Genomic DNA, 13,604 nt, shown 5'->3' with positions numbered 1-13,604 from the left:
GTTTTTGTTTTTCCTGAATCAATTAGTGATGGGTGGGTTGCCCTTTGGGGGGCGGGTGACCAGGAAGACCCCTAAAATGCTAGCTCCGACCTTAGAGGCTCCCAGCAGCCTCCCCTCCAACTCTTTGCACACAGCTCCTGGCGGCTTATTGCTGAAGAGGGGGTCGGGAAGGCATGCAAACTGGAGTGGGTGCCCCAAGATGGAATCAGCTTTTAGTTATTTACAGGAGTCGATGGGAGGGGTGTCCTATGGCTCATGGAGACCTGAGGTTTGCTTTTTGTTTTTTGGGGAGGGGGAGGGAGTTGGGGTACAGGCTCCGGCCCTGCCCCCTCTATCCTGGGTTTTCTAGTGTATGGGGAGTGAGAGGCCCCGGGGGTGTCTGCTGGCATCATCTCTTTTGCATATTATTGACTTTTTTTTTTTAAAAAAAAAAAAGAACCCTTTCCCCACCCCTACTCCCAGCTCCTTTTCACCTTCCCATCACCCCCAGTCCCCCCACAGGGGGGGAGGGTTGCGCTAGAGGATGGAGGGCAGGGTCGGGGGAGCTCGGCGCGTGGCCCGGGGAGAGCCAGGGGGAGTGGCGAGGGGCGCGAGGCGCAGGGACACCCCGCTCAGGCCCACAATGCTGCTCAGGCTGCGGGACTTCTCGTAACCTGGGAAAGGAGCAGAGACAAGGGTGGGAGGGGGCGTGGGGATGGGAGCCAGGGTGAGGATACAACAGAGAGCCCAAACAGGGATACACAGGCAGAGAGAGGGATGGAGAGGAGAGAGATGCCCAGAAACACAGAGATAGGCGGGATGGGCGGGCCGAGGAGATGGAGAGAGGTGAAGAGATCGGAGAGTCAGTCAGCATCCACAAGAAAGGTGCAGACACAGGGAAGGGGAGAGACAGGATTAGGAGGCGGGTGGTGCCCACTGAGCCTCCCCATCCAGCCATGCCCGCCCCTCTTCTCCCCCTCCCCAAGGTCCCCTGGTCTGAGGCCCAAAGGCAGCAGTTGGTGAGGTGGGATGGTGGGCGGACGGCAGGGGCTGGGGTGGAGGCAGCGGCTGGTGGAGGGGGCTGCGCAGAAAGGAGCTGGGGGCCTGGTGCAGGGATGGGGGAAGGGATGGATTCCTTAGGACCTTGTGCTAAGAGCTCACTGTGTAGCCCGGGCTGGCCTAGAACATCCTAGATAGCTTAGGCTGGACTCAAATTATGTAGCCTAGGCTGACCTCAACCTCACTCTGTAGCCCAAGCTGGTCTCAAACTCAATATTTAGCTCAACCTGAGCTCAAATTCAGTAGGTAGGTGGCCTTGGACTAACAGGCACGAGTCATTTAACTCAGCATGGACATCTTTCAAGGGTCCAGGATGTGGGATGAAGTAGTTTTTCAAAATTGGGTGGGGTCTGCTGGTGACAGGAAGCAGTAAAGTCACACAGCTCATGGGATTCCATATCAGGACCAGTAAAGGTGGTTGGGGTCTTTTGTTGGCTCTGCCAATTCCAGGGGCTAGAATGGTTTCTCTAGGCATCCCAGGCTGGGGGGTGGTACTCAAACTGCAGGAGAGAATCTAGAGGGGAATGGAAGCCCAGTGTCTCTAGGACACTCCCTCCCACCATTCCCAGTTGCTAACCTGGGGGGAAGGGACAGGGGGAACCCGAGGGTCTCGCGAGGTCTCAGGCGGTGACAAGAGCTGGGGACAGAAATACAGAGAGTCAAGGATGGGGGATGGGAGGCAGATGGGGGGCTCCCCAACACAGGCTCACTGTTGGGGGGACGGAGAAACGCCGGGATGTCTTCCTCCTCTCTGGTGTTTTCCGGGGGGTGATGGGAGCGGTGAAATGGGGGCAGCCAGAGACATCAAATATGGCAGGAGCTTCCGGGGTGGCTAGGAGAGGGGAGGATGGAGGATGGGAAGAGTGGGGTTGGGTAAAGGGGGGGACCAAGGATGGGAGGGATGGGACTGGGTAAGGGGGACAACCGAGGATGGAAGGAATGGGGTTGGGTAAGGGGATAAGAGGTTGGTGTGTGTGTGTGGGGGGGGATGAATGGGGATAGGCCAGGAGGGAGGGAAGGGGGGCGTGACAGGTGGGGACAGGGTACGGACATTACAGACATTACACTGGGGCAAAGAACAGTCAGCCCCATCAGCTCTGGCCATCATTTGAGTTCAATGAATGGATTTTGGTATCATATGCAAGAAAAGCAAGGGCCTTGTCCACCCAACTGGGATCCCCAGCTTTCCCCACTTACTCCACTCTACCCTCTATCCCACCAGGAGCCCCTCAGGGTAGGGGTGAGGAATAGAGGTCTAGGTTCAAGCGAGGGGGTGGGGTGAGATGGGAGGAGGGAGGAGAGGAGTGATGAGATGGGCATGGAGGGCTGGGGGAGGGTGGAGGGAGGCTATGGACCGGCTGGGCTAGGACCCTAGGCTTTCTCTCACACCTGTCTGCTTCCCTGAGGTCTGTGGAACATGGCGCTTTCATTTGGCCTTTCCTGAGACTTCCCAAGTCTTGGGACGGACTGTAGCGTGCCCTGCGGCTAAGAGCAGGGATTCTTCATGGGATTCTATTTTGGAAGAAGGTGCTGTGTTGTTTCTAGAAGTAGACCACACACCTTCAGTCTGCTTATCACTCATTGGGAGAAGCTGGCCTCACCTAGCACTGAGCTGCCTTCCAATGCTCTCTGCATGCCTTCCCCAGTTCTATCATGACATCCCCCCCTCTCACCACCACCCTCGCCCCACCAGTGTGTTCAGCCTCTGAGCCTATGCACTTGTCCTTTTGTCCTTCCTGATTGATCTCCTCTTCACCCAGTTTTCATGTCACTTTCTCAGAGTTGGCTGCGGTGGTGCCTACCCACAGTCAGGCCTGCCCACACTGAGAGGACAGGTCACAATTGGGCAAAGAGAACCTGAGCCTGCTAGAAAAGTTCCTTGCTCCTCATGGTGGGGCCTCTTTGTGGCATGACAAATCACCCCAAAGTGTAGTGGTTAAGACAAGACATTTGGGATGGCAGGGTCTTGTTTTCTAGCCCCGGCTAGCTTCAGTCTCACCATCCCCCTGCCCCAGCATCCAAGGGTGATTACAGATGTGTACCATCACGCCTGGCTTTGACTATCCTTGACTGACCCTTGACCTCTGACTCTTCATCCTTTTCTTTCATCTCCGTAGACCTGGTCCCAGCTAGATTCCCATCCTCTTGTCCCGAGATTCTCATCCCATTTCCCAGCCCCTGGCATGGCCCTACTTTCTTCATCTCTCCCCTGATATGTCTATTTGCTTTCTGCTTGGCCATCAGAAACCCCTGGGAAACTAAGTCTGCTCAGGTTGAACCCAGCTCTTAGGATCAGGGAGAACTCTCCGGTCTCACTCCATCCTGCACTTAGGAATGTCCATAAACCACCCTGGTGACTGGATAAAATAATGACCAGAGAGGGGCGCAGACAGGTGGGGGTAGGGTCAGAGGTGGGGTGGGGGTGAGGTGAGTGAGTCAGAGGTGGGAGTTGGGGCAGGGTTAGTTCTGGAGTGTAAGGACTAGGCAAATCCTGGGGTGACAGTGGGAGTCGGTGTCAGGAACTGGGTACAGCTGTTCACCATGGGTGAGGGTCTTGGTCAGTGGGAGAGAGCATGTTCTCAGAGAGGTTAGTTGGAGGTACAGAAGGAAGGGGAGTCAGGAGGGGCCATGGAGAGGAACTACTTACCCTGGGGGGGAAGGGGCTCGTCCACTAGGGGGATATCCAGGCTGCTGCGTTGGCGTTGAGGTCGGGCAAGAAGCTTGGGGGGCCTGGCTTATGCCAGCATGGGGGGGGCAGTGGGGGAGCACCAGTGGCTGGGGATGAGGGAAGAGGCCAGAGAGTCAGGGCGGGTGGGGGAGATGGAGATGAAATAAAGACAGGTGAGGAACCTTGGGGCTCAAGGTGAGGGAGGATAGGGAAGAAGGTGGTTTGGGGCTGAGGGGCAGAATAGAGGGAAGTCCAGCGCCTCCCCCACCCCCTCTCCTTCCTCCCGTGGGCTGGGAGAGAGGAAGGGTCTCCGGGGAGCCCCTGGAGGGCACCTCACCTTTTCGGATGGAGCCATCAGGGGAAGGGGCATAGTCTGTGACAAGGAAGCAAGCTCGGTCCCGGCTGTAGCGACCCCGGCTTCCGGGAGTGATCGGGCTCTTGTCTTCTGGAGATATGGCTGGCTGGTCGATGGCAGGGCAGTCCTCATGGGCCAGTGCAGCTGCCGCAGGGTCTCCATTGGGACGGGGGTCTACTGCAGGGTGAGAGGCCAGAGAGGAGAGAAACTGAAGGTGGACGGTGACAGTGATGGAGATTCGAGTGATCCTGGGGGCGTGGGGTACAACAAGGTTGCTGGTGCCATGGCTGGGGGTGTGGGGTGCGGTGCTAAGAGGCAGGGAAGGCAAGTGCAACTGAGAGTGTGGACAGTGGCTGGCTAAAGAGCAGAGGTGAGTGCTAGGGAGAGGCAGTCAGGTGTGAACATGTGAATGACCAGAGAAGGAGACTAGAGTGCCGTGCTTGCTACTGGCAGGTTGGCTGGGGCTACTGCAAGCCAGGCATGGTAGTGTACACCTGTCATCCATCACTCAAGAAGCTGAGTCAGGAGGATTCCGAGTTTGAGGCCAACTTGGGCTCTATAGTGAGATCCCATCCCACACCTCACACCCGATCCCACCCTCCAAAAAGAAAAACAAAAACCCAGAAAGGGTGGGCGCAGGGCACAGTCATCAGTGTTCCGGTGCAGAGCACTGGCAGGGCAGAGAGGATGTCACGGGTTTCAAAGTGGTTGCTTAGGGACAAGTCCGGGGTGCTGCAAAGGGTAGGATGGGGAAGGGCTGGGAAGGTGACAGGTGAGGGAGGGTGAGGTGGGGGTCCCCTAGGCTCTGACTTGAGCTATTTTTAATGGATGGAAAACTGGGTCAGTGGCTAAGGGAGCAAGATGGGGGGCCAGGCAGACTAGCTCATTTTCTTGACCTACTTAAGGCCCGGCGGGGGGAGGGGGGGGCACTCACCTCCTTCCTCCAGGACACCCAAGTCACTGCCTGCAAAAAACAGAGTCCCCCAGGACACACACAACCCGAGAAATCAGGCGCAACTGCTAGTTTTCTCCTCTCCTCCCTCCTCTTCCTGGCCTGTCTCCTTATTTAAAAAAAAAAAAAAAATTTAAGACAAATCTCGCTCTATAGTCCAGGCTAGCTCTGAACTCACAGTCCTGCCTCAGCTTCCCAAATGCTGGGATAACAGGTGTGCTCAACCAGACCTGGCTGTCTCTTCTCTTATAAGAACTCTCCGAGATCCCCAGTGTCCCCCGCTGCCCTCTGCAGACCCTGCCTGGCAGCCCTGCACCCTGACTCTGCTGGCCTTGGCCTGTGTCTCCCTCTTGCCTTCCTGTAGGCAGAGCCTGACCTCTATCCTCCAGGCTGCCTGACTCCCTCTCTGGAGTGACTGACTGTTCCTTCCCCCGACCCCCGGGCTTTGGCTCTCAGGACTGTGATGGTAGCCAGGCCTGCCTGTAGCCTTCCTAGGAGTCACGTGAGACCCGCTGTGTTTTACCCTGAGCCCCTTTCTTTTTGAGACAAGGTCTCCTGTAACTTACACTAACCTTGAACTCCTGATCCTGCCTCTTCCTCTTCCATCCTGTAATTACAGGCACCATGCCTGGCTCTCATTTCTTTTTTCTTTCTATCTCTCCCTCTCTTCCCTTGCCTTCTCAAATAGCTACGGGAGTGTCTCTAAGAACCGACGTGAACTAGTAGCTCAGGAAGCCACTCAAATCTTTTGTTTGTGTATATGTAGCCCAAGATAGCCTCAAACACGTGTAGACTCTCCTGCCTCAGCCTCCCCAGTGTTGGAACTACAGGGGAATGCCACCAAGCCCTTCTCTCCTCTCTCCTCTCCACTTTTGTTCTAACCATGATTTTTCAGACAGGAACATGTAACTCAGGCTAGCTGTGAACTCCTCATCCTCCTGCCTCTATCTCCAAGTGTGGGAGGTACCAAGTACCTCCAAAGGATAGGAGGCATGCACCATCACACCTGGGTTACCGAATCTCTTTCTCCAAAGACCCTCACTCTGCTGCTCCTAACCAGGGGCCTTTGAGAGCAGCCTGGCTGAAATCTGTGTTCACAAGCTCTTGTACATGGAATCCTGTTTCTGTGGCTCCTTGTGTCTCCCCTCCAGCCTTCTAGCCATTTGTCCTTTCTGTCTGCTCTGTTGCTTCCCACCCGACTCTGCCTGTACCTAAGAAACCCTGCCCCTGCATCCCCTCCAACCCTGCCACCTCCCCCCCAGATCTCCCCACACCTCCAGTCCTGGCCCCAGCCTCACCTGCCCTGTTGGTTTCAATCACCTCTTCTTGAGCCAATGGGCAGGGCTCACCAGGGGCTGGCAGAGGAGGCAATCCCATGATTCCCAGGCCCCCAGCACCACCCCTGAGCAGCCCGGGGTGCGTGTGGGGTCCAGGTGGGTAGGCCCCGGCCACAGTCACCCCCATGGAAGGAGGGGTGATGGGCGGCGGTGGGCTTATGCCACCGCTGCCGTGGTGGGGGTGTGGTGGGGGTGGAGGCGGGGGGTCGGGCTTGCAGTAGTTGGGTGAGCCAGGCTGCGGGGGCCTGGGGATATGTTTGTTTTTCTTCTTTGGCAATTTCTGCTTGGCCATAGCCAGTGAATAGTACATGCCGAAATTGTTGACAATGACAGGCACGGGCATAGCAATGGTCAGCACACCAGCCAGGGCACACAGTGCCCCGACTAGCATCCCAGACCACGTCTTGGGATACATGTCTCCATAGCCCAGTGTCGTCATGGTGACCACAGCCCACCAGAAGCCGATGGGGATGTTCTTGAAGTAGGTGTGGTTGGAGCCCAGGATGTCGTCAGGATCAGCCCCGATGCGTTCGGCATAGTAGATCATGGTGGCAAAGATGAGGACCCCCAGAGCCAGGAAGATGATGAGTAACAAGAACTCGTTGGTGCTGGCCCGGAGCGTGTGGCCCAGCACACGCAGCCCCACGAAGTGACGGGTCAGCTTGAAGATACGAAGGATGCGCACGAAGCGGACGACACGCAGGAAGCCCAGCACGTCCTTGGCAGCTTTGGAGCTGAGACCTGACAGGCCCACTTCCAAGTAGAAGGGCAAAATGGCCACACAGTCGATGATGTTCAGGCTGCTTTTGAGAAACTCCACCTTATCTGGGCAGAAGGTGACCCGCATAAGAAACTCAAAGGTGAACCAGACCACACACACGCCTTCCACGTAGGTCAAAAAGGGTTCCGTCTCCACCTCCACGTTGGTGATATTCTCCGGGGGAGCCCCAGGGATTGGGGAGGCCTGCGTCACCGTCTTGTTGCTGATGTGGATGAAGCCCTCGTGTGTCTCCAGGCAGAAGGTGGTGATGGAGATGAGAATAAAGAATAGGGAGGCGAAGGCCACATACTGCAGGGGGACGGGAAAGAGAATGGGGGTGACTGACTTGTTTGTATCACTGGCTTCTAAAGAACTTGGTGGTGGCCTCGCGGTCCCCACTTCAGGACCCAAATCCTACGAGAATCCAAGCGTTCCCATTTAATGCTTCCGCTACTTCTAGCAATCAGTTCTGAGACAGGAACAGAGGCTCAGGGCAGGAGCTTGCCACAGTGACCCAGGGAAAGAGCCCTTTCTGGGTTCTGTATCAGGGTTCCCCAGAAGGATTCAAATATTCTACTCTCAGGTGGGGATGAGAAAGAATACAACACTGCCCATGTCTCAGAGGTTTGGTTCTCAGCCTGGAGCTGGGGAAGGGAGAGGGCAGGTGGCGACACGGGGGACACTAGCCATGACAGCCTGATGCATGTGGGTGAGCGCTATGCCCCAGACTCATTCCCAGCCCTCTTTATTTTGAGACAGGGTCTCTGACTTAACCAGGATGGCTTTGAATTTACAGTCCTCTTGACTCAGTCTTCTGAGTAGCTGGGATAACAGGCCACTAAGCCCGGCTCAAAAACCTGGGTTTGAATTGGTCAAATTGGAGCAAGGGTTAAGCTTTCTGAATCTGTATTTTGTTTTTTAATGGAATTGTTATGAAGATTTGGTGAGTGTACAGAGGGCTTGCTTCCAAAAACAGTGCTTGGCTGAATGCCTAGAACACAGTGAGATCCGAGCTGTTACTAGGGTACGGTGATCAGTTAGTGGGGGGCAAGGATGAGGGGGGTCAGAGAATGGCTAGGATCTAAGAACCTCATTGTCAGTATCCCACTGCAAACAGAGACCTGGGGGGGGGGGCAGTTCAAGGATGTTTGGAAGCGGTAGGGGTAAGGCTTTACTGGGTACAGGCTAAGGAGAAGAAAGAGAAATGAGGAACGAAAAGCCTTGTGGATGGAGACGGGTTATGGTTTTGGAGAGATAAATTCAGGGGCCTAGACTATGGGCCAGAGTCCCAACAACTGGGCGGTGAGTAGGCCCTGGGTCTTAGGGTAGGGTTAGGAGAGTGGTCAGTAGTGTAGACCACCTACTTGATTTCTCCGCAGTGGAGAAGAGGCCAGAGGCCTCTGCAGAGCGCATGCCCGGAGCCTCCCCTCCCCCACCCGCAGGCTGCAGCACTGCAGTGGAGGCGGGTCGACCCGGCCCGGAGGAGGGCGCGAGGCGGCCAGAACCATGGACAGCTCCCCCAGCCGCAGTGCGCAGCCGCAGTGCTCTGAATGCCTTAACTCCTTCCAGGCTAAAGCGCCGCAAGTCAGCGCGCAGCCGCAGTGCCTATGGCTTAGGCTTCATGGCTAGAGGCCACCTATCCTACAACTTGCGTAACCCCTTCCTTCCCAGGGACCCGCGGAAGGGTGGGCAGCTACTACAGCGCACAGGTGCAGGGTTGGTTTCCCCGGGAGTGACCCTTAAGCAGAGGGTATGGAGGGGTACCAAGGCTCTGTAAGAAGGAAAAGAAAGCGGAGCCAGAAGGACTGGACCCTGAGCTTGGAGGTGGTTTACGGTCCCAACTTGCAAGAAGGTCCACCTGGAGGTTGGAAAGTACCGGCACACAATAGATACTCAAATAAATAAATAATTTTAAAAAACGGTGCAAATAAATAAATGAGTAACCTTCATAGCAATTCTCAACCCCTAATCTGACTGTTACCCAAAGGATCTATCTCTGTTTCAGCACCCTTCAATGGGGTCAAAGGAATGAAGGACTACTCAGGCCATCGAATGGGGGAGGAGATGCTCAGAGGCCCAAAGGAGCATCTGGGGCCATGTCCCTCCTGACCCTCTTACTTTCCCCTTCCCCCAACTCAACCCCAAATGTCGCCAATTCAGCGCTTCTCAGGGACTAAACTTTATGTGAAGCCTCCGTTCCCCCCACTTTGTTCCCCCCTCCCCCCCGCAGTACGAATGCGGCACTGCGGCTCAGCGTCCTTCCTGGCCCAGGACGCAGCACGGTGGGGGGCGGGGGCGAGTGGAGAATAGCTCTCCCGTTACCCACTTTTGCTAATGCCCCCTCTTTCCCTGAACTCACCCCCAAGCTATTCCCACATACCTCGTTCCAGGGTCTCTTGGCCCAAAGGAAGTTTCAGGAAGAGGGGGAAAAAACCTATGACCAGAGCTATCAAGAGAGTCTTCATGAGGCCTGGGAAGTTACTGAGGCTTACAAACTTCCGGGAGAGCTCTTTGAGGGGCTCTGGGGTTTCTAAGAAAGGAGAGGGTGGAGAAGAGAGGAGGACCGGGGAGGGTTCTGGGTTTACACCAGGGGAAGCAAACAGAAGAGTGATGGTAGGGGGTGTGGGGAAGTGGGGGTGATGGGGTGAGGGGAGCAAGGCTGGGAGAGGAGAACCCTGCGGGTTGAGCTATCCCAGGAAGAGTTGGGGTGAGAACTGAGAAATTTCTGGGTTGATGACTTGGATTTGAGGTGACACAAACTTCTGAAAGTCACTTGACAAAATGAGAAAGTAACCGGGGAAGAAGGAATGGAAATTAAATTAATCCCTGAGACACAGGGTAGGTGTGCAGTTGGAGGGAAGGATATACGAACTGTGAGCAATTCGGTGGGGGGGGGGGACGACACATACTGGGGATACTGGAGCGGATAAGTATAACATAGGGCTCTTTTGAAGACACAGGAGTGGAACCTGCTGGACTCGAGGGAGGAAGTCCTTTGCAGGAGGCTGGTAAAGACGGTGAAGGATTTGAGGGTTTAGAAAGGAAGATGCCACCCCCCAGCACACACTCAGCTAGATTGTGGGAAACTGTCCTGACTAGAACCAGTAGATTGGAGGTTCAGAAGGCTCTGAGAGTTCCTTGGGGGGCGGAGATCTTCTAGAACTTCGAGAGCTAAGAGCAGAAGATCACAAACAGCCAGGAGGCCCAAAGTTGAGAGAAAAACAGATCTAGGAGTTGGGCCCAGGGAGAATGAGGGAGGGCTCCAAGGAGGGAGAGATGGAGATGGAACTTCAGAGGGTCTGAAGAGGGGTGAGACCTGGGGCACTGAGGATCGGGAATAAGAAAATGGCTTTGGAGTGTTCAAGGGACAGTGGGGGAAGTTTTGGAGAGGCTGAGGACATTCTGGGGACCTGCCAAAGGTCTCAGAAGGTGTGTGAGAAAGGCGGGGTGGGACTGTCAGGGAAATCCAGCTAGGAAGCTGTTCCCCAGGATCTATGATGACTAGAAGCAGCAGCGAGTTGGGGTTTAGAAGGTCCCAGGGACGCTGAAGTTTTCGGGAGGTGTCCTTGGAAGGGTGGTCTAAAGAGAGGGGTGTGTTTGCAAGGGTGCAGGGAACTCCAGCTGCAAGGAGGAAGGGCTTCTAGAGAACTGGAGGACTCAAGAGGAGGAGGGACACGGGATGGAGTGCTCCGGAAACAGAGCGGTTGGGATAATTAGGAGTGCTCGGAGAGCGCGCTCACCCTGGCAGCCCGCGACGAGTAGGGGTCCTCAAAAAGCGCCCACACACGGGGCTGCCAGCGCCGCCACCAGGTGCCGCCCGCGCCGCCCGCGCCCCCGGCAGGTCCTCCGGCACCTCCGCCCGCGTCCTGAAAACACAGACGCTTGAGCTCGCCGCCTGTCCCGTCCAGGCCGCCGCCTCCTGCGCCCGCCTCGTCGTCCAGTCCCGCATCGTGCGCGCCTCCGGCGTTGGCGTTGGCGTTGGCCGAGGAGTCCGGGGCCTCGAAGGAGTCCAGTGCCTCCTCAGCGTCACGGTGCTGGCGGTAGGTCATCCAGCAGCAGGCCTCCACGTCCGTCTCGTCTATGCCCCAGAAGCCCAGCTCCTCCTCGAAGAGCGGCCCGCACACGTCGGCCGGGCAGTGCAGTTTGCCGGTGCGGTAGTAGTTGAGCACGTAGGCGAAGACGCCCGGGTGACGGTCGAAGAAGAACTCGTCCGTGCCCGGGTCGTAGTCAAAGCGCGCGGCCGCCTCGGGCTCGGTCAGCCCGGCCAGTCTGGTCCCTGGCAGGGTGCGCAACGTGGAGCGGTACGTCTCATGGCGCACGCCGCCCACGTTGATCACGATCTTACCGCTGTCGCCGCCGCCGCCGCCGTGCCGCCCCATGGCCACCGCCGGCAGCCCGGGGCATGGCTCGGCACGCCGGCCCCCAGGCCCGCAGGAAAGCGGGGCACCCGCCGGGGAGGCGGCAGTGCCGGGCTGAGCGCACTGCTGCTGCGGCGGCGGCGGCAGAGGCGGCGGTGAGGACTCAGGCGGCTGCGGCGTTGGCACCGGCTGAGGCTGCTGCTTGCCGGTCCCCTGGCTCCCGCGGAACGACCAGACGCACACTGAACTGAGCATTGGACAGGGAGGCGGGGCTGGGGGGGCAGGGGCTGGGGGGCGGGGCCCGGGTAGAGAGGCAGACGTGATTGGACAGTAGGAGGCTATGAATGGATGGGAGGGTGTGATTGGGCAGGTGGAGGGAGGGCACGAGCTGATTGGGCTGAGCGACTGGGCGGGGCCACGGCTAGGCAGACTCCGACCTAGCCTAGCTAGAGGAGGTGGGGTTGCACAGAAAGCTCAGGGATTGGATCCTACCTAGGAGAGGGCGGGGCGTCAAGGGGACCCTAAAAATGCCTAACTCAGCAGCACAGCGAAAATGGAGACCTCAGAGCCAGGTATGGGAAAGAGCCAGGTACCGTGAAGGAAGGGGGATCAGGCGTTCAAGGTCATGCTACAAAGTGAAATAGAAGCCAGCCTGGGCTGCATGAGACTCTGCCTCGAAAAAAAAAAAAAAAGGCCTATCAATTCTGGTGGGGGTGGGGGTGAGGAACGGGTTGGGGGCGTGGGGGGAGAAAGAAGTCACAACAAGAGAAGCTGACAAAAAGAAAACAAATTGCCTAGAGCCCGGGCAGGCGGTACCTGCACTGAAAAGGCAAATGAAGGGGAAAGTAGGAGTGATTGGATGCAGCGAGCCCAAGAGATTATTAACAATCCTTATTGGGCCGCGACAATGAAGGGGGAGGGTCTCAACTGGGGTGGGGGCGGTACAAGGGAACTGGAGGTGGAGTTGGAACTTGATTAAATAAAAAACTCACAGGAGACAGTCGAAGCGGAAGATACTGGGACGCTATGGTCAAGGAAGGAAGGAGAGGCCTGGGAAGCCTCTGGATGAAAGCTAGGGAGGGGCGGAGGCTGTAAGTTGTGGAGTTGAGGGAGGTCTTAGGTTCGCTGTCCTCCTGCTTCAACATTAGCATCCCAAGTAGCTGAGATGACAGATGAGCACCACCAGGCCCAACTGGATGTTGCAAACTTGGACTTCGTTAGATGGGGCTAGACCTGGGCGAAGAGGATCCGGATGAATGGGAGACACAGGCAGATGGACAGGGTCTATATCTTATATGAAACATCTTCAATAGTCCAGAGGAAGATGCGACTAGTAAGTGGATGGCAAAGTGGGGTGCTAAAAATGAGCAGCCAGAAGCCTCCAAGCTGGTGGGATGGAGTTCTGGAAATGAGATACCTGTTAGGGGAAGGACACTCATTGCTGGGCACGGGGGTGGGGGTGGGCTGGAATAGAGAGATTCATTGTTAGAGACCCCGGAGGAAGGTCCACTACGTCTTAGGGAAGGGGCAAAAGTTGCCAGCTGGTGGAAGAAAGGGGATGAAGCGTAGACAACAAAGAGTGCAGACAGAAGGGCCAAGAGATGGGTAAAGGAGTGGGGACCAGGCATGCAGGAAAAAGCGACACCCGGAGCACGGATAACAGCCTCTCAGCCACGAGGTCAGACGGGACCATTGGGAAGGGGGCGGGGTTATGGAGGGAAAAGTGAGAAACCAGAGGAGAGACCTCACACCTCCGAGCGGGTAGGCCCTGCCCTCTGGGCGGTCTTAGGCGCAGGGCCGGCAGTGCGCGAGTGCAGTGGCTGCGGCGGGGGCTGCAGCGGGAGGAGGCGCCTGCGGGAACGAAGAGGGCGGGTCACGGGCTGCGGCGGTCGCTGGCTCCTCGCCTTCCTCTGCAGGCTTTGCGCGGGTTCGTATTCCCGTCTCCAGACCCGTTCCCGCTAATGTGTGTCTGTCACCTTTCTCCGCTGTCTTTGTCTGTCCTCCTACCTGTCCCCATCACTCTACGTATCCGGTTTCTCTCTTCTAAATCTGTTTCTCCATGTCTCTATATGTGGATCTCTCCTTTCTCTTTGGGTCTTTGTCCCCCTCCTCTAGGTCTCAGGCTCTCTCTCTCTC

General features: G+C 56.8%; 1 protein-coding gene across 1 annotated transcript; it reads right to left on the bottom strand.

The window, feature by feature from the left end:
* Nucleotides 1–455: 455 nt before the first annotated feature.
* On the bottom strand, nucleotides 456–11,723 carry Kcnc3 (potassium voltage-gated channel subfamily C member 3). The gene is given in 8 exon segments (XM_029480160.1): nucleotides 456–653; nucleotides 1,616–1,675; nucleotides 3,686–3,792; nucleotides 3,794–3,813; nucleotides 4,044–4,238; nucleotides 4,996–5,025; nucleotides 6,312–7,419; nucleotides 10,851–11,723. Coding segments are annotated over 8 exon segments (2,577 nt in total). The 3' UTR covers nucleotides 456–469.
* Between the last annotated feature and the right edge of the window lie 1,881 nt (nucleotides 11,724–13,604).

This window comes from Mus caroli, chromosome 7 (genome assembly GCF_900094665.2).
Source record: "Mus caroli chromosome 7, CAROLI_EIJ_v1.1, whole genome shotgun sequence".
Lineage (NCBI taxonomy): Eukaryota > Metazoa > Chordata > Mammalia > Rodentia > Muridae > Mus > Mus caroli.
Note: the sequence above shows the minus strand (reverse complement) of the source record. Positions and strands in the feature narration are given on the sequence as shown.